General features: G+C 41.7%; 1 protein-coding gene across 9 annotated transcripts in view; it reads right to left on the reverse strand.

Moving 5' to 3' along the window:
* Positions 1–22499, reverse strand: part of COL13A1 (collagen type XIII alpha 1 chain) — a 194051-nt gene that overhangs the window by 36201 nt on the left and 135351 nt on the right. For 2 of the 9 annotated variants that reach the window (XM_083614298.1, XM_083614305.1), the window contains 13 exons: positions 21768–21866; positions 21396–21437; positions 20397–20423; positions 18855–18890; positions 17580–17642; positions 16815–16841; positions 13832–13876; positions 10156–10188; positions 7761–7787; positions 7162–7224; positions 3517–3570; positions 2540–2626; positions 1768–1836 (listed from right to left, as the gene is read on the reverse strand). In XM_083614298.1, the coding sequence (XP_083470424.1) occupies positions 1768–1836; positions 2540–2626; positions 3517–3570; positions 7162–7224; positions 7761–7787; positions 10156–10188; positions 13832–13876; positions 16815–16841; positions 17580–17642; positions 18855–18890; positions 20397–20423; positions 21396–21437; positions 21768–21866 (672 nt within the window). The remainder of the gene's footprint in view (positions 1–1767; positions 1837–2539; positions 2627–3516; positions 3571–7161; positions 7225–7760; positions 7788–10155; positions 10189–13831; positions 13877–16814; positions 16842–17579; positions 17643–18854; positions 18891–20396; positions 20424–21395; positions 21438–21767; positions 21867–22499) is intronic. The other 7 variants (XM_083614306.1, XM_083614304.1, XM_083614301.1 and 4 more) reach the window with 4 other exon arrangements.

Raw genomic sequence — 22499 nt, forward strand, 5'->3', positions numbered from 1 at the left:
TACTATGTCTGTACAACTCTTGCAAAAAGTGATCTGCTGGCAAGAGCTATTCAGGCATGTTATATAATATTGCACTTTGAATTAATGTCCTCTTTGTCCTAGCTGACAGCCTATTGGTAGGGTATAAAAGAGATCATGGAGTGCAGAAGTTAGAATACTGAGAGACATGCTGAATAGCACCGCAGTGTACAGTCTGAAGGCAAATGAGACTAACATCTTGCTGGAGCTAAGCAGACCTCAGGTATTAGATGTGAGAAACGGACAATGTCTTGTCCCTCCTTCGACTCAGATATTCTGTGGTCTTGGAGATTCAGACAGTCTTTGGTCATCTCCATATCTTGCATTCAGAGCTGTAGGTCTAGCATATTTTTAGAAAAGGACCAAGATCCATAGCTTCCTAAACATTGCTTGTGATGTCCGTAAGCTTAAGGCCAAAAAAAAAACCTGTGATGCTAAATGCATCACTACAAATTAAACCAATCTTTTAAAAACTAAATAAGCAAGTGTTGGTTCCCTATCACTGACATTAGCTCCACAGGCCCAAGAGAATAACCTGTTCTATCCCATCATGGTTTCAAAGAGAATTATCTCCACATAGCAATGGAAGTTTCGCTCCTGGGGTTAACAGCAACTGCGGGGGTGATTTTAATTGGAATCATGGCAGGGGAATAAAAACTCTCTCTATGAGCCACAGTTCTGATTTTGTTCAGGGCCTCTCATGCCTGTTATTTAAAAAGATTCACATAACTCGTAGTGACCTGTTCAGCATCATGTATAGTTTGACTTGAAATTTACTAACAGTGTAAGGAATGGATATCAGCTCCGAACATCAAAAGAAAATCCAAAATAAGCTAGACCTACTAATACAGTATGGTGTTTAGTGCCACATGTAGTTTAGCTCTTAGTGGACATCTGGATGGTTTTATACTGAAGCCCGCTTCACAGTAAAGTCTAAATATCACTCAAAAATCTTATTATTGGTTCATGGTGGCAGCATTATCTTTTCTCAAGGCATAATGTTTTTGCATGCCATAATAGGCCCTTCAGCTTTATCCAGTGAGTTGGAGTTTGCGAACACTCCCCAAAGTAGAACTTCTGTTCATGCAGTAGTTGGGATTCTTATGCATATTCCAGAGGAATGCCACACTTTTGCTGATCTACTTTAGGTAAAAGATGCTGTTTTGCATGCAGTGGAACAAGGAGATTGCAAACTAATCCTACTATCTTCAGTAGGTGACTTCACCAGAATCCCCTGCACATTCTAAAATCTGAGTAGTCCTAAACATGAATGATCTCCACATCCTCCAGATCATGATCCAGTGCTGCTCAATCACTGGCTGTGATTACAATAATTTGTATACATAAATATAACACCCAAGTCTGCATACTATAACTTCTACAGAGGTGGCAATTAACTGTATGACAGGGTGCCCAAACTTTTTTCAAAGAGGGCCAGATTTGATGAAGTAAACATGCATGAGGGCTGACCACAGTTGTTGAGCTTTTTATAGGATTGAAGTTGCTGAGCTTTTTTTTAGGATTTTACCCAGGACATATACTGTCATGGAGGCCGGATTAAATCAACCGACGGACCAGATTAGGCCCCCGAAACAGACTTTGGCCATGCCTGCAGTATGAGATGATCACTTGTTGCAGCTAAATCAGCATGAAACAACCTGATACTCTTCAAAAAAAAATCACCATAAAACAAACAAATAGCAACACATGGTACACACCTGTGTTGTATGTTTCAGCTTAGTTTATTACCTGTAAAGCTTCATTGATATTGCCATTGTAATCTACCATTTCATTCTTTCCTGGTTCACCCTTGGGACCCTGAAAAACAGTACATAGGTGGTTAGAAACCACAGTTTCCATCTAGATTAGAGATACTTCAGTGCTTGAAAGTATCTCTTACGTATTCAAGTATCTTGAATAGAAAGCCCCAAAGAAGAGGACGTGCTTCACAGAAAAACCGCGTAGTGCAGTTATAAGTGCACATATAGTCAGTTTCTAACCCACTCTGGAATAGTCTTCAGTAAGCATATCTTCCTCTGCTATATTTGCATAAAAGTGTTATCAAGCTGTGGTTCATCTGGCCAAGGACAGGTGGCGCTGCAAACTACAGTGGGTTGACAGCTTGCCAAAAACACACAAACCACCCCTTAGTGGAAGAGGGCAAGGTGGAGGGAAGAAGTGGCCCAGGTGGGCAGGTGAGCCACAGATGAACATTCAGTACAGACTGGTGCAGCTCCCCAGCAATTGCTCCCTAGTCCTGTTTTGCTGCCACCTGCCACTCCCCTCCACCTTACCCTCTTCAAGGGCTGCTCCTGCAGTGTAGGGAGGGGTGGGTAGTGAGCTGTAAGGAAAAGGGGCTTTGTTGAACTGTAAGGAGTCAGGGGCTTTTTCTTGTGTGGTGGGGAATATAAGAGGGTTGGCAAAGTCTCCAGGGATTGGGAAGTAGGTGGAGCTGGTGAGCAACCCAAGCACAGATGGAGCCCACAGTATGTATATAAAAGAGCAAGGAGAATTTACTCACCTTTGGTCCAGGAGGTCCAGGTAAACCAGGGGGTCCAGGTTCCCCTTTACCTCCTCCAAGTGCATTGTCAGAATCTCCCTTATCTCCCTAGATATACAAATAAAGAACAGTGGTCAAATGATTGTAATGCCTGTATTTCTATAACAAGGCTTTTTCTGAACGAGTGAAGGGGAGGAAGTGATAAATGAGAAGGTATTGCTGCTAATACCCCTTAGTCAGTTGAGTGCTGACATTACATATACTAATTGTGAAACCAGTTAGCAAAACCAGCACTGTCCACACAGGAGGAGAAACCTGCCTCTGAGATTTGGCCCGCTTTTCCAACCCCTTAATGTGGTTGGCCCCCTTGGAACTCCATGCCAATACAGTGGTACCTCGGTTTACGAACTTAATCCATTCTGGAAGTCCATTCTTAAATCAAAACCATTCTTAAACCGAGGTGCAGTTTCCCTAATGAGGCCTCCTGCCGCCAGTGCCCTTCCCCCATTCGGCTTCTGTTCTTAGACCGAGGTAAAGTTTGCAAACCGGGACACTACTTCCGGTTTTGCAGAGTTCGTAAACCGAATAGTTTGTAAACAGGGCTGTTCTTAAACCGAGGTACCACTGTAGAAGTTTGCTTTTAGGCATCTTCTGAAAAAAACAACCACTGAATTATTCAAACAGGTCTTTCAGTTCTGAAATCCTTTGCCAACCAGCTATCGCTGATGTGTTGACATTTTTACTATAATAGTGTGTTTTCAGTCTGTATACCGCCTTGTGGATATTTCATATAAAAGTGTGGCCTATAAACGTTTTAAAAAAACAAATGTACAAAGATCTGTCCAGTGAAATATTTTTTTCCGTCAGATTATTTGCTGTTTTTATGGAAGCATAAAGATGCATACTTGGAGGTGCCCTGTTCCCTGAATGTTTCTGTGCAAAGCAAATAAAGAAAATATACCTGTTACCACATCCCGTTCCCAGGTAACAAAACAAACCTTTTGTCCTACGGTTCCAGGAGGTCCCGGATCACCAGGTTTTCCTTTCTCGCCCTGTTGGTGAAATATACACATGGTTGGATACCAGCTGCAATTATTGGTTTAATCTGCACTAGGATCAGCTGAATGGCAGTAAATCTATCTTTGGACACAACATGGCAACTATGTCTACAGCTTTATTCCTGTTCCTTTGCTAGTTTTCCATCGTTTGCCTTTTGATTCTATATCACAGCATGGCCATGTGTCCATTTTCTTTTACACACACACACACACACATATGGGTTGGTTTTCTTTTTTAAAAAAAGTTCCAGCTACAAGAAGTTTCTCTCTTTCAAAGAACATGGTTTAAAATGAAACAATCTCTCAAAACTAATCACCATCTAATGAACTTTCCAGTTTTGAAAGGCTGCATTTCACAAACATCTTGTGAAGAAACCATCTTCACAGGACAATCATTTATCTGATGGTTTGATATTGGGGGCCAGGAACTGGCAGGTGCGTCACAGGTACTCAAGGTGATGCAATCCTGTATATGTCCAAGATCATCCATCTACAGTGCCTGTATGGATGGCTTTATACCCTTGTGTTATGCCCAAGAACCTAAGCTCGATAAAACAAACAATATGGGTATTGCCATTTCAGTTATCTAACACAGAAACACCATGATCATCCCTAGTTTCAGGAAAGTTCTGGCCACCTGTTGCACCCCAAGCTTAGCACACTTCCTCTTACCCCACTTTGAGCTAACGAGCAATTCAACGAGCAATTTCCAGATTGATGTTCGCTCAACTTAGAGCTAAAGAGCAAGTTTTCCCTGGAAAAGGAGCGGGGAAACCACTTGAACCATACTTTCTAGGCATGGGACAAGCGGAAGTGTGGATGAGCCCTCAGTGATTTTGCCAAGTTTCTGTGCAGGTGTGCATGCTTCACAGAGGCATAGCTGAGAGGGAGGGCAGAGGGCGCCACTGGGCGCCATACCGCGGGGGGGGGGGCGGCACTTACCGTGGGGCCTGCAGTGCGCCCAAACCACACATTTCTCCTGGGAGTGACACGGTGGCTCATGCATCTGTAGGCTCTGCACTGCCGAAACGGCAGTGTGGAGCTTGCAGCCACCTGCTGCCTCCCCCCTCAGCCGCCCTACAGATGAGGGAGAGGCAGTGGCCTGCCCCGGCTAAACCCCACCCAGTGGGTGGCTTCCCCTGCCCCTGGGTGCAGGGCACGCACACCGCCCCAGGTGCCCTAGTGGCTAACTACACCGCTGATGCTTCAGCTATAAGGAGAGATCACTCCATAGTACAAAAGAGTCTGTGGGCTGAATGGCCAAACATTTTGAGTTGTGCCTTTGCATTACATAAAAGCAGCATTCAGTTGCAAACAAATTCATTTTGATCTTTTTATGAGCCACCTTTGGCTTACGCCCCAAAGGCAGTGTGCAGTTAAAAGAACAAACAAAAACAACACAAAAATTCACCATCAAAACAATGTAAAACACAGAAACAGCAGCATCCATCCCAAAAAAACCAAAGCAGACATCAAACTGCAATTTAAATCAGCTATTCAACACACCGAAATGCCTGGGAAAATAAGCAAAGGAATTTGCTTCCAAAAACACTTTATAATGAGTGGTGGGGTAGCTAGTCCAATAAAGACATTGTAAATACAAGGTCAGATGGTTGTGGGATCCAAACAAAGGCCTTGAGGGAAGACCTTGCATTTTGGGTAGAATCAAGTGGGAGAGAGAAGTCCTTTAAGTAACAGACCCCAAGTTATCCAGGCAATAGCCAGCACTTTCAAATGTGCCTAGAAAGGAACCAGCAACTATTATAGTTATTTAAGAACTGGTGAGATGCAGTCTCTATAGCTAATACACTGTAGCTGCTGTGTTTTGTACTAACGGAAGTTTCCAAGGTCTTCAAAGGATATATCACACAGAGTGCATTTCACGAGTCCACACTAAATATTACCAGAGCATCAATAATTGTGGCTGAACAATCTAGCAGGGGTTGCAGCTGATCTACCAGTTCCAGTGACAGTGCTTCATCAATCAGCAGCACCAGACTGTGAACTCCAGAGACTGTAACCCCATCCTTAGGGAAACGCAACCCAGTCTGTTCTAATTATCTGAGCTGGCCAGAATGCATTTTTGCTCAAGAAATGTCTGGATTTCAAAATAGGAAACTTATAGAATCATAGAATCATAGAGTTGGAAGAGACCACAAGGGCCATCGAGTCCAACCCCCTGCCAAGCAGGAAACACCATCAGAGCACTCCTGACATATGGTTGTCAAGCCTCTGCTTAAAGACCTCCAAAGAAGGAGACTCCACCACACTCCTTGGCAGCAAATTCCACTGTCGAACAGCTCTTACTGTCAGGAAGTTCTTCCTAATGTTTAGGTGGAATCTTCTTTCTTGTAGTTTGGAACCATTGCTCCGTGTCCGCTTCTCTGGAGCAGCAGAAAACAACCTTTCTCCCTCCTCTATGTGACATCCTTTTATATATTTGAACATGGCTATCATATCACCTTGATTTAAATCATATTGATCACACTGATTTATAATAGCACCAGCTGTATGGAAGGCTATCTTGAGACCATTTATTCCGAAATCATTTCATGTACCCCAGTGAGAGCCCATTTTTGTAAATTTCTGCTTGACGGCTGGATCACATGGGTATGAACCATATGAGTGACACATTGCTTAATGGGAAGGGCATCACTAATATTGCGTGTGCAAGCATGATGTATAAAGCAGGTCTGAGAGTTAACAAGGGCAGTTCTTTTTATGGCAATAGGCCTTTGGAAGGAAGAGAAACAGAAGGGGAGAACAGAGATTGAGGAAGAATGAGCCAAGTGGTAGGGCAGAATGAAGTACTGAGAGCTGCGTGGAGCAAACCTGATTATCTGACCGCTGAAAGCTCTGTCTGACTTTCCTTTCCAACTGTTTTCTACAACCAAGACAGCCTTCAAAGTTAAACCACAACAGCTGAGATTCTCAGGATGCCAACTTCTGTTCTAGATATAACTGCTTTCTGTGTCTGCATGGTACACATATGCAGTGGTCCAAATGGACATGGCAATAACACTTTTGAGTACAGATGGAAATTGTTTACTCAGAGGGCCATTTTCATGTACTATCTGGATCTGCAGTGGAGAAGTTGAGTTCACTTGTATTTCAAAGTGCACACAAGGCATTAAATGGAGTGCTTCATTTTCAAAGTAAGTTGGGAAATGTGAAGAGTTAATAAGCTGCAGCCAGAGCTAATACTAATCAGTTGCATGGATTTTGCTATCTTCAAAGTCAGCAGCAATTGCATCCTCTTATAAACCGGCACCCCAGCATACATCCAAATCATTCTGTCCTCCCATCACAATACTTATCCTGTTTGTTATTCCAAGGGTGAAAGCAGACACAATATATAAACACATCTCTTTCAGAAGACGGCTAATGTTTGAGTATTCTGAACAGGGGTGCTTCAAATTCTGGGTTTAGTTTTGGGCATACACAGCACACTCCACACATGTCAGAAATAGGATAAAAGCATTCTTTGGCAAGCATGAAAATGCAGCTCAAAGCAACCTGGTCAAGGTTTGGGGGAAGGACAATACAAATAAGCAAACCAAGCTCAGGCATTTGACAATGTCCTACCCTCTGCCCCCTTTTCCCTGGCAAACCTGGGGGGCCCATCTTCCCTGCAACTCCACGTTCTCCCTTTATTTGGAGGATGGGTAAGAAAAGGGAGGCAGAGAATTATGTCTGATATGCTTGACTGGTAGTCTCCAAGCACAACATAGCCAAACCCTGAAACACCTAAAAGAAACAGCAAACTTGCTAAAACTTCTACTTTTGTTGCTGATAGCAACAACAACATCAGTACAATTTATATAGAGTTTTAAAGTGGTGAAAACACTTCACGTACCTAATCTCAGTAATCTACACAACAACCCAGTAAAGTAGGTCATTATTGAAGCCCTTCTATTGAAGCTTGGTGAGGAGATCTAGAACTAAGATATAGTAGCTCCCTAGATAGATAGATAGATAGATAGATAGATAGAAAAACTTCTACAGACCCTGGTGAAATTTCACTTGTCTCCTGCTGGGGAGGGGAGAGGAAAATAGGGAACATCTCTACTGACCAAAGTATTCACATACTCACATCCTGATTATAACACCAGATCTCCTTAAGAGACTTTAAATAAAACACAGACAAAGCAGACTAAGAACAGACGTTTCTTTAAGTGCAATACCTTTGCTCCTGGAATCCCTGGCTCACCCTGCATTAGGAAAAGATGGAAAAACAAACTGAGAGAAGAAGAGAGGAGAGGGGCGATTCTTTTACTTCCAACACTAACAGGCAGAGTAGGTGACCATTCTTTGAAGAAGACCTCATGCCAAAGCCCCACTTTAGCTTTGTTTCAATTTGCATTTACGTCTGTCTAATGGGTTTCACTAGGTCTCACACAGCTGTGTACTGATGTGAAATTCACTCATGCAACTTTCTATCCAGCTTTAAACGGACCAAAAGTATTTTATTTCAAGACTAAAAAATGGAATCTGCAGAAATACAGATGGGCAAGAGTTGTTAATATTCAAGTTTGAGGGCAGAACTAATGAAGAAAACATTGAGTTCTGATGTTTTCCTTCTAATGCAAATGTCAGTCAGGGCTGTTTTCTGGGGAGAATCAGTAGATGGGAAAGGATTTGAAGTCTTCCCTCGCTTGCAGATTTTGACCCGCAAATATTGTCCTAAGGAGGCAACTTTGGCAAAAGAGAACCATGACTATGCAGATAGGAGCAATGTTGATTTGGACCACCAGAGCCATAGTGCCCTTCTTTACATTCTCCCATAGAAGTGAATGGAGCACAATAATGTGTTGCTCTTGGAGACACTCTGGTAATGACACTGGGGGCTCAACCACACTTCCCTTCGTCCCACGATTTCTTGGTCCAAGAGGTTTTTCTTCTGTCCCACCACTTTCCCTGAGAAAACCTGTGGTTTACTGCTGAATTGGAACCAACGTCAATCTGCAGAAAACCCAAATGCCATTTGTTCTAATTCAACAAAAAACCACAGATTTTCCCGGAGAAAGTGGCAGGACAAGAAAAAAACTTCTCAGACCCGTGTCTAGAAATCATGGGACAAATGGAAGTGTGGATGAGCTCTGGGTGGCCCAGCCCTCACCAACAGAATTCCCAGGGAGGAGGAAGTCCCATTTGCTTCAGTGCAGAGTACAAATATAAAATTCTACCCTCTGCTCATATCCTACCTTTTAAAAGGAATTTTGGTAGCGCTATAAAATTACTCTGATAAGGCAGGCCTAGGACTCAGCTATACAGCTGCAAATAAAACATGTGTTGTAAAGTATATTATACAAATGTGGCATTAGATGGCAATGGTGAGCTATGGCAAATTCAATATTCTTTTCAAAACATTAAAAAAGCATTTCACATAGTTTTTTATATGTGTTTAGATTCCACACTAGTCTGCGAGAAAAGTTATATTATGATCATTTAAAAGAAATCACTCTGATCTGTGTTTCTGTTTGCAACAGTGTTATAATGTCTCTGTAACACCAGCATATCATGTGGGCTGTGGTACTATATTTTTGTACACCACTCTAAGCACTGGTTTGCTGGCACATCAAAGCTGCTTTAGGTCTTTTTAAAAAAAAAACAACACCGGTAGATAGTGCATGATATGAGAATCTGCCATTGTGGCTATTTAATTAATCTGATGGATGCACATTATGAACTTCCTTTGACCAGACATTATCTTAAACATTTGCACTATTGACTAAGTGCCACTTTTTTTTTTTTACTATGAAGGAACTTTGTACTCATAGGATCTCTCCAGTGGATTATAATCTCTACTACATTACAAAACACTAGATGTGATGTTTCTGAGTGCAATAAAACCCCAAAATTTAGCAGTTGAACTGGCAAAATAGTAAGTAGTCACATAGTTTTTTATATGTGTTTAGATTCCACACTAGTCTGCGAGAAAAGTTATATTATGATCATTTAAAAGAAATCACTCTGATCTGTGTTTCTGTTTGCAACAGTGTTATAATGTCTCTGTAACACCAGCATATCATGTGGGCTGTGGTACTATATTTTTGTACACCACTCTAAGCACTGGTTTGCTGGCACATCAAAGCTGCTTTAGGTCTTTTTAAAAAAAAAACAACACCGGTAGATAGTGCATGATATGAGAATCTGCCATTGTGGCTATTTAATTAATCTGATGGATGCACATTATGAACTTCCTTTGACCAGACATTATCTTAAACATTTGCACTACTGACTAAGTGCCACTTTTTTTTTTTTACTATGAAGGAACTTTGTACTCATAGGATCTCTCCAGTGGATTATAATCTCTACTACATTACAAAACACTAGATGTGATGTTTCTGAGTGCAATAAAACCCCAAAATTTAGCAGTTGAACTGGCAAAATAGTAAGTAGTCATAAGGATAATTCTTTTTTAAAAAATGCTTTTTATTAAAACAGCTCTAATCTCAGGTCTGTGCTTTGCTTTTCAGTTCTCTGCTCCCCACTATTTGATGCTGAGAGCACACCTCTGTTTTCATCTCCTAAGAGAGCTCTACAGCCCCCCTGAGAGGTTAGCACTTGAAAACTAACCTTCATGCCTGCCACCGCAATTCCAGAATCCCCCTGACAGAGAGAAAGGAAAGACAGGGATACTTTGATAGATGGTGAAAAAAAGGTGTTTGCTCAAGAGAGAAAGTTTCAGAAAGTTTCTCTTTTTTTTCTTGGTGAGGGGGCAAAGCATACCTAAGGTAATGTAAAATAGAAGCCAACAGCCTTGGAACATTACTAGGGCCAAACTAGATGTGACAGCAGCACAGGGCATGTTGGGTGCATCTGATTTTTCATAGCAAAGGGAGTGTGTGAATGAATCCCTTACCAAACCCACTCCTTACTTCCCTCTAGCCTCTCCCCGCAAATACTTTTCTGATGCCAGAGCACAGATAACAAAAGCATCAACACACAAGAGCACAGGAAGCTCCCTGATACTGAGACAGACCACCAGTCCATCCAGCTCAATGTTTCCCCAAAGTGGATCTCCAGCTGTTTTTGGACTACAACTCCCTTTAGCCCTGACTATCTGCCCATGGCTGGGACTAGCAGAATCTCATAACTCCCGTAGGACTGCAGATTCCCCACCTCTGACCTAAAGGGGCACACTGCTGGGAGATAAGCTGCAGTTAGGAGCAAATTTTCTAAACCTAAATCCACACCTGTGTTCCTCTTTTAGTTCTGAGAGAGAAAGAGAAAGGTGGGGCGGGGAGGGGGAGAGAGGAAGAGGAAGAGAAAGAGGAAGAGAAAGGTCTGCTGCTGTCACCTCTGGCTTGGCCCTAAGGGATTCCTCAATGAGGAGTTCAGTATTGGCAGACAAACTTCTTTTAAGCACAGTTTGCCTTCCACTACCATCTCCTGCAATGTTTGGTTGCAGGGAGTGCTAGGTACATTGTGGAACACATCACTGGTCCACATGTGCTTGGCTGGGGCACTGTGTGTGCTGAGAGGGCACCCTAGAAATCACTATAGATCGTTCGGTACCACAAAGGGTTCCTCAACACATGCAATGGGGTCCTTCCGCAGACGAATCAATGTGGAAAGAATTTCCTGAGGGCGGAGGTTTTAAGACTCTTGGGTCTAGACAGGAGTGTTTCACAGTTCCTCTACACTAGCATTATCAATGCATCTTGCTATTGTTTTGAAAGAGAAACTGTGCTATTGCTTTTAGCAGAAACCAAACCTTGGCTGTTTCATAATCTTAAGGTTTTCACCATCAACTTTACTGAACGGTTTTTCATCTCATGTATGCAATTGTGCATATCTAATATTATTTTATGACTGAGGGAAAATGTGAATATTAGTAATGGGACATTAAGGTGGGGGAATGAAATGAAATGTAGCAAGAATGCTATACAGCCATGGGATCTGTCAGGAGATCTTTGTACTTTGAATGGCAGGAAAATAAATAATTCCTCACATATGCAGGATTTTTTGTATAACATGTGACAAATGAGTGTTTGGTTTTGTCCTCATATCTCTACCAATTACTTAACCTTTGCTTTGCAGTTGGATTCAGGCAAACTGTTGAGGTGGTAAAGGCACCACACAAGAAACAACTGGTTATTTTTACATATGACTTCACACATTATCCAGGAGATTGTCAGCTACAGTATCTGCATTATGTCAGTGCATTTAAAAGAACAGTCCACATAAAAAAATATTGTCCTTTGATGACTTAGCTATTTTGGCTGTTCATCTGAATCAAACTTGGGTGATTCTTTGTGAAGGCTGAAGCACATATTGAGGCTGATGAAAGGGATACTGCAGAAAATGGCCTCCCTATGATAAGTGACCCCAGCTCTGTCCATAATGGCTTCATCAGCATGTAATGCTAAACTATGTCTTAACATTATGAGGACAAACCACAATGAGTCTAGGACTCTTGCATTCACTTCTCTTCTCCTCTCCTCTTTTGGCATAGCTGCAAGAAGACTAGAATCTTCTGCTTCCATTTTATTTTCCACATATTATATTCTGTGCAACCCTAAACTGTGGTTAATCATAGCTACAATCTACTCAAACAAGCCAGATTTATAAGTCACAGTCTGAAGCTGACTTGTTTTAGCAAACCATATTTAAGAGTATCTGAAGCCCACCCAGGTTTGAACATCACAACAAGCTGCAGTTAGTCAAATAAGAAAACAAAAAATTATTAACTCCTCTTCATGGTTTTGCCAGAGAAGGAGGGAACAAGCCAAAGGCTCACTGCAACTCAGATTTGTAACATAAACTGTGGTTTAGCATTACATGTGAACCCAGCCAAAGTTGGGAAGTACACCTATAAAGGCTGTTACCTTTTGTCTCCACATATCCTTCCCAACGGCCTCAAGATGGCCATGGATATGCAGAATGTAATGGCTCGATCCATTTGAAATACACTTACAAGTGTTTCAGCAGGAAGAAGGACCAGTCACCATGATGAGGTCACGATCAGTAGCATTTTTATGGCAAAAATAATGCCCACTGTAGACCACTGTATTTCACTGCTCCCTATTAATGACTGGAAATGATGCTAATGGGGAGCAAGCTCATCAAAGCAGCCAATACGTAACATGTAACACCTGGGCAGGGAAAGAAAGATACTGGAAGCCTTTGGGAAGGATATCAAGTGGTAAGAATTTCCTAGACAAAAATTGCAGTGCAGATGGAACCTTGAGATGAGTGCTTATTGGCTAAATAAAGGAGGTGGGCACATTCTACATATTAGTATCTGTTAGGCTCTTCAATGAGAGCATTTGATTACAAGAACAAGTGGTCCTAGGGAAAGAAGTGGGAACGGATGGAAATATTTATTGTTAGACATAGAATAATGGGGGTTTGGAGAGTTTAGTGCAATAGATGAACAACAAAGAGACTTGCTTGGAGAAGCAGATTTAAATCATAAACCAAGAAGGGCAAACAGGTTCAAACATTGAAAGGCGTGAAGCAGATGGGGATGGAAGAAGAGGGAGAAGGATCATACCTCTCAACTTTCTGAAACAGAAATCAGGGGCATAGCTAAAAAACACAAGGACAGAAGATGGAAATCAGGGATTCTATGTAATAACAGGTGAAAGAAACATTCAGAAATGCATCAGATGTGAGTAATGTTTAGTAACTATGGGCTAGAGACATGAAGGGGATAAATATATATTGGGAAGGTGGATTTGATTGAAGAGATGGCATGTCAGTCCTTTAACATGTAAATGAATGCAATTCCGGAATCCTTTAAATAAGGGTTATTCTGACCTAAAATATGTGCACTGGAGTTTAATCTGAATCGCAGCTATGAATTTAAAACTAAGCATATACTCAAGTGGAATTCTTCTCCACTCCTCTGAAAGTAATACACATTTGAACCTTGATCCAATGGCAAATCAGTCAAATTTATGCTCTCTGTTTCCGTGGTGCAAATGAAGCACAGATTGGTTTAGTGGACCACACACTCATTGCAGTGGGTATCTTAAGGCACCCATTTCACTTCACTTCTTTCCACAATGGGAAAACTGTTGAGGAACAGGCATGCCATTTGTTCAGCAAAACATTTCTTCCTGGTTCTTCTTCGTTTTGCTAAATCGGACTTTGAGCTTTTTGTATTTTAAGAGTAGGAAATACATGTACAGAATACATGTAGAGAATGTTAAAGGTAATTGGTGTAATCTCTGAGACTCAGGGTCAGTTGAGAGGTATGGATAAGGGTGGTTGGATAAGTCAGACTCCATTCCTTGCAGAATACCTGAACTCCTTGTTTTCCTGGTAGCCCTGGCATGCCCCTCTCCCCCTGGAATAGGAAAAAAACAAGATAAAGATAATGAAGATGGAAGAGTGAGGGGAAAACATAGGTCCCCATATGACCTTTGTTGGTAACCACTGAAACTGGAGAAAACTGTATTCATAAGATCTCAAGAAGCTCTGACGATTCAGACTAGAAGGCAACCATTGCTGTGATAATTTCTTACAATATAATTAGTAAATCCTGAATTTAGTATTAAACATTTGAAGTGTTAAAGTTATGATGAGAACATGGTTTTCTCCATCTTTTGCATGGGGAAAATGTCAAAATGTAATGCCAGAATCAAACTAGGGACTGGTTGTGCCAGCAAATAAATAATCAGTGCAGCTCATGGCTTGTGGTATTAGGTAGTGTTGCAGAGATATTATGCTAATATGCCATAGGCGTAGGGATTGACTTACGACCTTCTCAATGTCACTTCAACTGGCTGATGTTAACTACCTTCCCAGAAAATACAGAACTTCACTGTGCTGAATTTATTACATCTGAAAACAACTTCTCTGCACGGCGGCCAAAACACAGATCAACTCTTTTGCTGTATGGGTAGTGTGTCAAATTCTCCCCAGCAATGCAAGCGATCATTTACCCTGGCATCATCATATCTTGTGTTTTCCTACCACATAATGACTGCAGAAATGGGATGATGTACAATGGACCACATGGAGCAAGTGAGCCTAAATACTATGGGAGGAGAGAGGCAGTACGATTCAGTGATGCTGGAGTTTTGGATGACACTTCCTTGTTGTGTGTAACATATAGCATGAGTGTCTCTCTGGACTCTCTGGATGGATGATTGTGACAATTTTAGTTGCTCCCAGTTCCTCATTTCCCCAAACTTAACTTCAATTCACCACATTTCCAGATCAGTATTCTATTTTTAAAAAAACCTTTTCATGAAAATCTGAGTACATTAACGTGCTAATTTCTTTTAATAAACACATTTCTGTTTACAATTTTTCCAAATATACACATTTTTGCAAGCAATTTCAAAAATGCAGAATGCATCTTTGAATGTCATTTTCACTAATATATACAGGCACACACACCCTACTTATGTGTGATCAACTCACACGTGACTGCATATATGCACGACACCAGGAAATAAATAGACAGACAGACAGACAGACAGATAAAAGGGATCCGAACAGTATATAAAACCAACATATGTGTTCACAAGTGCCAAAAATGGGAGAACTGTTTTGATTGTCACTAAAGCTAACATGAAACAACGTACTGTAATTTGTTTCTGCTTCTAACAAACCAGCAGAGGGCAGCCCAGGATTTCAATTCAAAGCTTGAGGGTGGGCTGTTTGGGGGGACGGGGGGAGGAAGAGACAAAATGCTGTTCATTTCTTCCCACCAGGACAGTCTCCTGCTGGTTTCCTCTTTAAACTACAAGTTTCATGGAGCTTTGATTTTCCTTAACCATGAAATTGACGCTTCCTTCTCATCACAATCCAATTGGAAAACCTGGATTAAGAAGATCTCCAGATCTCCAGGGTTTAATGATCTGGCTGTGCTCACAGACAGGTTGTGAAACTCTTGATGTATAATCCCTTTCACCTTGGAGAATGTGTATGTTTTTTTCAGCTGCCTGGAAAATCAGGAGGCAGCCTCTAGGTAGGTGTGGAGAACATCATTGGGATACGCTAGTTAGCACTGATATTAGTTGCTAATGATTACCCACCTTCCTCTTAATATGCAACTTGCTGTTGGGTAATGACAGACACAACATGTGAATAACTGTGGTGTCTTTGAAAGCAGACTCATTGCAACCTACTATGAAGTCAGTCTAGGTAGCAGCCTAGGGCAGCAGTTTATAAGGGGCTGCCTTTTTGCACAATAGGTGATGGATGTCAAGTTTTCTTTCCTATTAGTACCTTAGTGCATGTATTTCTCTTACTCATGAACAGTAAGGAATAAGGGAAGAATGGAACATCTGTACTTAAAAAAGAATAGGGAGGATATGACCATTAAATTACCTCAGTACATGTGCTGGGAAGCCAATTGTATTAGCATATCTTGTTTTGCACCGTCTTGATATTGTATGTGAGTGGGCAGCATATAAATACATTAATAAATCAAATTTGTCTCAGTAAGTTGTAGCAGGTACACTGAAAAGACAAGCTATCCAAATAGACATTTTTAGTAGTGTGCAATTGTAGTGTGTAATTGTAGAGCAGTGTGTAAATTGTAAGTAGTGTGTAATTGTAGAGTTGGAAGGGACCCTGAGGATCATCTAATCCAATCCCCTGCAATGCAGGAAAATGCAGCTCTCCCATACGGGGATTGAACCTGCAACCTTGGTGTCATCAGCATCACACTAACCAACTGAGCTAGAACCAGCCCCGAAGACATTTAAATCATACAGCCTTTTATAGTTTGCCTTCTCTTTTGTGGATCTTGGCCAAAGTTGTAATACCTTTTTAAAAAAACACAGGAATATATTCAAAATTTATAGGCTCAATATACATTTTAATCAAATAGATAACATATGGGCATGAAATCATGTTAGCCTCTCTTAAAAGGGCGCCGAGCATCAGAAGAAAAGAAAGGAGCATGCCAAACCTCAACATCAGGATCTGCTGATTTTAGAGTGGGTTTGATGTGTCAGCTAACCAGACATTGTGAAGAAACCCCAACCCGTCTCACAAGATACAGAAGGGCAAGAAATCATCAGCCAGTTTGAGTAGTCAAAGAAATGCCTTTGCAAAGAGTCAAATTCCACCAAACTCATAAAGATAGATTTCACCGTGTCTCTCTGTGTGTGCCTAGTGGAGCCAGGACATGGAAGTCTGCTAGTGGTTAATCACAACACAGATGGATATGCTATTAAATAGGCCAGAGGTCTGTCTTGGGTCAAGATTTTTATAACAATACATTGTTCTGAGTAACAATTCCCATACCAGATTGACACCATGCCTACCTTCATGCTAGGCTCCCCCTTTTCACCCTGTGCAAGGGAAAACATAGAGAAGAAAATGGGGGGGATAGAAAAAGAGGGGGGAGGACAGGCAGAAATAAGAAATTAGGGAAAATGAGCTGCATTGAGAAATGGATGAGAAATGAAGGGTGGCACACTTGAAAACCATGTAGGTTGTAGATAGACAAAAAAAAATGTAAGATGGTATGACAGAGCGCACAGTGTATGCATACATTTTTTCCTTCTTCTATTGTCTCTGGCTCCACAGGTTTTTCAAGCACTATAAAACCAAGCAACTTTCTTTGACCAGAAACAAGAGCACAGAGCATCGTTTGGTCTAGAACCCAGCCATAGCATCTGTTTTCAATACCAGGATTCAATTCTAGAACATATGAGATCAGAATAGGAGAAAGCACTGCAAATTACATTCCTCTCACCACTAATTAATGGGAGAAAGCCTCTGCAGCAGGAATTAGAAATTCCAGGGCAAAGAGTGGTGTTTTCACCTGCCCTAGCAAAAGTGAGGCGGGGGGCGGGGGAGAGAGTGTACCTATTACCCATCACAATGGGTCACTAAATCTTCATGTCAAGACTGGGAAAAAATATTTGCCTTAAGCCATACATGTGTGCAGAATGTCCTCTGGGTGCAACACCACTCCTCTTGTCAATGTATGGGATGTTCATATGAACATCATTGTTGTAACACAGTGAAGTAGCAATCGGTTGAATTTGGGACATGGGAAGTTGCTGGTGCAATGCAAAAGTTACCTTTGGGCCAGAAGGACCAGGAAGGCCAGGGTTGCCAGGTAAGCCAGCCTCACCCACCTCACCCTGGGGAAAAGATACAAGGAAAGACAGGAAGGAATAGGAACAGATAAGGGTCATAAAAAGTCATGTTTTCTGGCTAAGAAGAAATATTATTAAAGAAGTGGTGAACAGTAATCTCAGGATGACACCCTTGCTGTCCTGCCTGGATTAATACAAGAAGGTATTCAAAAAAGCAACAACAAAACATACCTCTCCTGTATCAGTATCTACAGCCACAGCAGGCACTATAACCTTCCAATAGTTTGATTTCACCCCCAAAGGCACACTGCACCATTGTCTCCTGAGACAGATGCCAACCAAACCAAGTCAACACTTTCCCCATGTTTCACCTAACACCTGAGTTCCATGACCCAAGTCACAAGATTTAGAAGCCATCTCTTGGAAACTGCTGGGGCTCAACCCTAGCACCAAAATGAACCTACTAGACTTATAAGATTCAATATAACTCGCAGCACGATAAATCAAGGAAATCATAATAAAAGGACTATTGTAAAAATAGCAGAAGCGTCACAAACTCCAACAAAGTGGTAAGTAAGACCAGCCATATAAGGCAATTAGGTAAGAGCTGACCCAAACGTTTCAGTGGACTGTACCATCCCAGAAGATACATGGGGAATTGCTTCTTCAAAAGTGCTCACATTATCAAAATCTCTCTCTATGTATGTTCCTGACATTAGCTTTCTACGTGCAAGGAGGTTTTCATGTGCCCCTCTGACAGTTTGGATCGGGTCTAATCAGATTCAGCCAAGGGTGGAACCACTGAAGGATACCCAGAGTTTGTACATTTTGCATGTGAATGTGGATTCAAACTCATTTTTATTCCAGATAGGTGTCAAATCTTCAGGGGCTTACAGTTGTTCCTGGAAGAAACTGTCATAAGCAACCAAGAGAGCCTGAAAAATTGGAAACTTCTCCAGTCCCACCCTCTTGTTAACAGATTCTACCCATGGGGCATGACAGAGGTTGTGATGGCTGCAGGGGAAGAAGTCACACTTACTTCAAGCCCTGTCACTCCCAGCCGAAGTTGCTCAAGGTAGGAAATGAGCAAAGTGTGATAACCAGGATATGCTTGTGTCTGTGTGCATGAGTAAGGCATGGATGGTGTAACTTTGCCAGCACTTTCCCAGATGGCTCAGATCTACATTAATGCATTTCAAACGCTGCTGTGCTTATTTCATTTTCTAGTCTTATGCTTCTAAAAAACAACAACCATACCTTTCTTCCATGGTACCCCTGAATTCCAGGGTCCCCCTGTAAATGCCAATTGAAATAAAAACACAAACAAGGATTGAGTTAGGTTGAATTCAGACTGAAATCCCTTTCCCTTTATGAACATGAACATAAGAATATGAGGGGGACATAGACAGATACAGGAGTCCCAAAGAAGAACTGTGGGGTATTCATGTCCCTTGCAAATTTTTCAGCTCACTTAACTCTAATACTGGACCATTCTAGCCTTTAGGGATCTCTGTGTGACCAAATGTTGGGTATTAGCTGCCCCTCTTTGGAGGAGTAGAAAAAGTAGTGGCATGCAGTAGCAAGGAGAATTCTATAGTATCAAAAATATTGTCCTGGCTCCCGCCCAACACATTTAGACAGAAGCTCTTCCTTGAAGTTAAGAAAGAGATATTTATTCAGGCAAGTAACAGTGCAGTTTTGGCAGCAGACCCAGTGCTCAGGAGTCAGGATTAAGGAGTTCAGGAGCAGGCAAGAAGTTCAGAATTGGACAGAAGCGATGAGTATGTCCCAACAAGTTTCCCTGCCCCTCTTGCCAAGCTTTGTAAAGCAAGGCTTGGGATGCTCACTCACGAGACTCTCTCACCTTGTAAGAATGACAATTTTGCAAGTACACACTCCATCGGTGCAAGCTGGTCTGCTCCCTGCCTGGTTCTAAATGACAAGGTTGCACCCTCCTGTTCAGTCACTGATGCCTCCTTGTTCAGCTTCCCTCTCAGTGGACCAAAGCCCTCCCTAAAAAAGGTCAGAGGGGAGAACCTGCACCCCTGCTCTCTCTTCCAAAGTAACTGAAATCAGGGTGGAAAGGGGAGATCCCTGTTCCTCGGTTTCTTCTCCTTCCTCCTCTTCCTCCTCCAGAGCCTGCCAACCCAATCTTAATTGTGTTGTGGAGCTCATTACAGATATGCAGGTTTTTAAAGCTAAGTTTCTCTCTGTTCAAAAGGTATGGAAGAATTATTTTACTTCCTAGCTAGTTCCTGGCATACTTCCCAACCTCTTCTAAGTGGATCTTAGTTTGTGGTTCTAAATCAGGTAGGGCCTGATTCAAAACTGGTCTTATGTGGAGGTAAGAATATGAGTAGGAGGAACATGAGCTCTTCACGCATTACTAATTTCCATGCTAATAAACACATTAATGCAAACAGGTTGTCCTTATTTTCCTATACCTTCCAAAGGTACATACACAGTAGGTTTATTCAGAACTTGTTCCTTTGCTATATATAGATTTGAGCCTGTGCTTCTAAGATGCATTAAACATGACAAGTCAGGGTCATGGGTCCTTAAATAAACAAATTAATTAGAAGATCCCTAATACTTTTGTGTGTGTAGGGTTTTCCCTTGTTCATTCTCAAAGCATGATAGACTAACTCTCTTGTAATTAAACCATTTTGCAGCATCCCGAGAACACAGTTTATAACCACATTCTGTACTTCACTGCATTTCACATTTCACTCACAAAGTATTTGAAATTTTAGAGGGCAGTTTTTATATCTGGTATTTCTTCTGAGTTGCTTTACTCACCTTTGGTCCAGGAGGTCCTGGCAAGCCCTGCAGATAAAAGCATATGACATCATGAAGTAGTAAAAACCTGAAAATCCCCACAGCACTGGGCAATATGCTAAGGTCTGTACTACATTTACTTCTCCTTATACCATACCACTATATATTTTATCTTTTATTACTTAAATAATGTATGCAGAAATTATCCTCTGTAGTAAGTAAATGAATTCTAAGCCCCATATCAAGCATGCACCATGTTGCATTATTTCTCCTTTACAGGCCCTGAACTATTCGTTTTAATAAATGTCAGCTGACACTTCACAAACATCTTTCCATACATCCAAACTACTAGGCTATGGTCCCAAATTTGAAGAGACAGAGCTTATTGGGATGGCAAAAAAAATGCATTTTAGGCCCATGACTGCAGACAAGCCGCACCATTAAAGCACTGTAAATCACCCCCTGATAGAGCTACAATTCTCAACACCCTTAACAAACTACAGTTCCCAGGATTCTTAAGGTAGAGAGGCTATGCTTTAAAAGTACTTCAAATGTATGGTATGTATGCAGCTCAAGTCTCTTTCCCTCCCTCTCTTTTTCACAGATAATAAGCCTGTTTTGTGCTTATAAGTGCTTATCCTAGGATTAAAGCAAGATGAGTTGAGAAAAATCCTCACTCCCAATTATTTCAAGTTAACCCTCCATCATGCACTCAAATCATTAGGCTGAAGTTCATAGGGTTTTTTTAAAAATAAATAAATCCTAGAGTTCAGAGGGGTTTTAAAATCCAAGAACCGAGTAACTGGACTTTTAGCAGACTACATTCAGACAAAGCTGGCAAGAGAATGGTCACTGAATGACCAACTCCCTTCACTGCTTGCCTACCCTTCCCTTCATGCATGCAATTGTATGGCACTGTTGAGCCAGCATTCATTATGTCCCTTGAAGGCACCAAGAAATAAATCACGTTCATGCAAGCAAATGAAGCAACCGTAGTAAAGGAAAAGATGAAACGGATACCTTTCCATCCTTGCCAGGCTTCCCTGGTTCTCCTGCTTTTCCCTAAGGCAACACAGAAATGTATCTTTCAGAGACGCCAGCTTAGTAAACCCTTATTTCAACAAGAGTGATTTTGACCTTTTGAAAATGCTTACTGTCCCTGCAGGAATGGTGCTGTTACCAGAACATCAAATAGAATTTGAGGCTTTTAAAAGTTGGGCGTCCTGCTGAGAGTGACATAATTGCAGCCAGAGTGTGACTTGTAACATGGGAGAAGAAAGGCTTTGGGGCACCACCATTGCAGAACCACCATGGAGGTAAAAGCCAGATCTTTGGTTCTTCAGAGAACAGAAAGTATGGGAAACAGACACAAGCAATTGAAGAGGTACTTACAGCTGGTCCAGTTGGTCCAGGTTGTCCTGGAGTCCCTGGGAGGCCTGGTGGCCCAGGTGGCCCTGGAGGCCCTTGGATTCCTGCCTGTCCCTGTTCACCCTGAGGTGTATTGAAAACAACGCTATCATCAGTGCAGCACAATGACCCTGGAGTGTAATCTATAGCAAGCAGAGCCTGAGCAAAAGAAGAAGAGCCAAGCCAAGCAAGTTGCTGTTAGTAAGTACCTGAAGGGGGTTTCCAAAACTTGGGCAAAGGGCAACGTGTGGATGGGCTTTCTGCATGGATTCCTGAATGACTATAAAGCTCCCGTCAGAAGGACTACAACTCCCAATCAGATCTTAGACTGGGAAAGCGAGCATCAATACTAAAGCCCATCAAACGAGCCCTTGCCATTGTTCTTAAGGGTTCTCCATCTTCTGCCCTTCCTTACAGATTTACAGGCTGGGGGTTTCAGGGATGTCTGAATGACACAAGACAACAGCCCCCTAAAACTACTACTTCTGTTCCATCTCCGTCTCATTTCTGTTCTTGCTTCTGCTGCTTCTTTTCCTGTATTCAAAAGACTCCTTAAAAGCTGATGTTTTCTCTCAGGCTTTAAGAATTTTGTTTGCTTGTTTTACTGATGTTTATCATTTATTTTACATTGTACCTCACCCTGGTATCAGTACTGATGAAGGGTGAGCTACAAATCCTTTAAATAAATACAATAAAAAATACAATCTATTTTGGTGC

The sequence above is a fragment of the Podarcis filfolensis genome (genome assembly GCF_964270895.1).
Source record: "Podarcis filfolensis genome assembly, chromosome: 5".
Lineage (NCBI taxonomy): Eukaryota > Metazoa > Chordata > Lepidosauria > Squamata > Lacertidae > Podarcis > Podarcis filfolensis.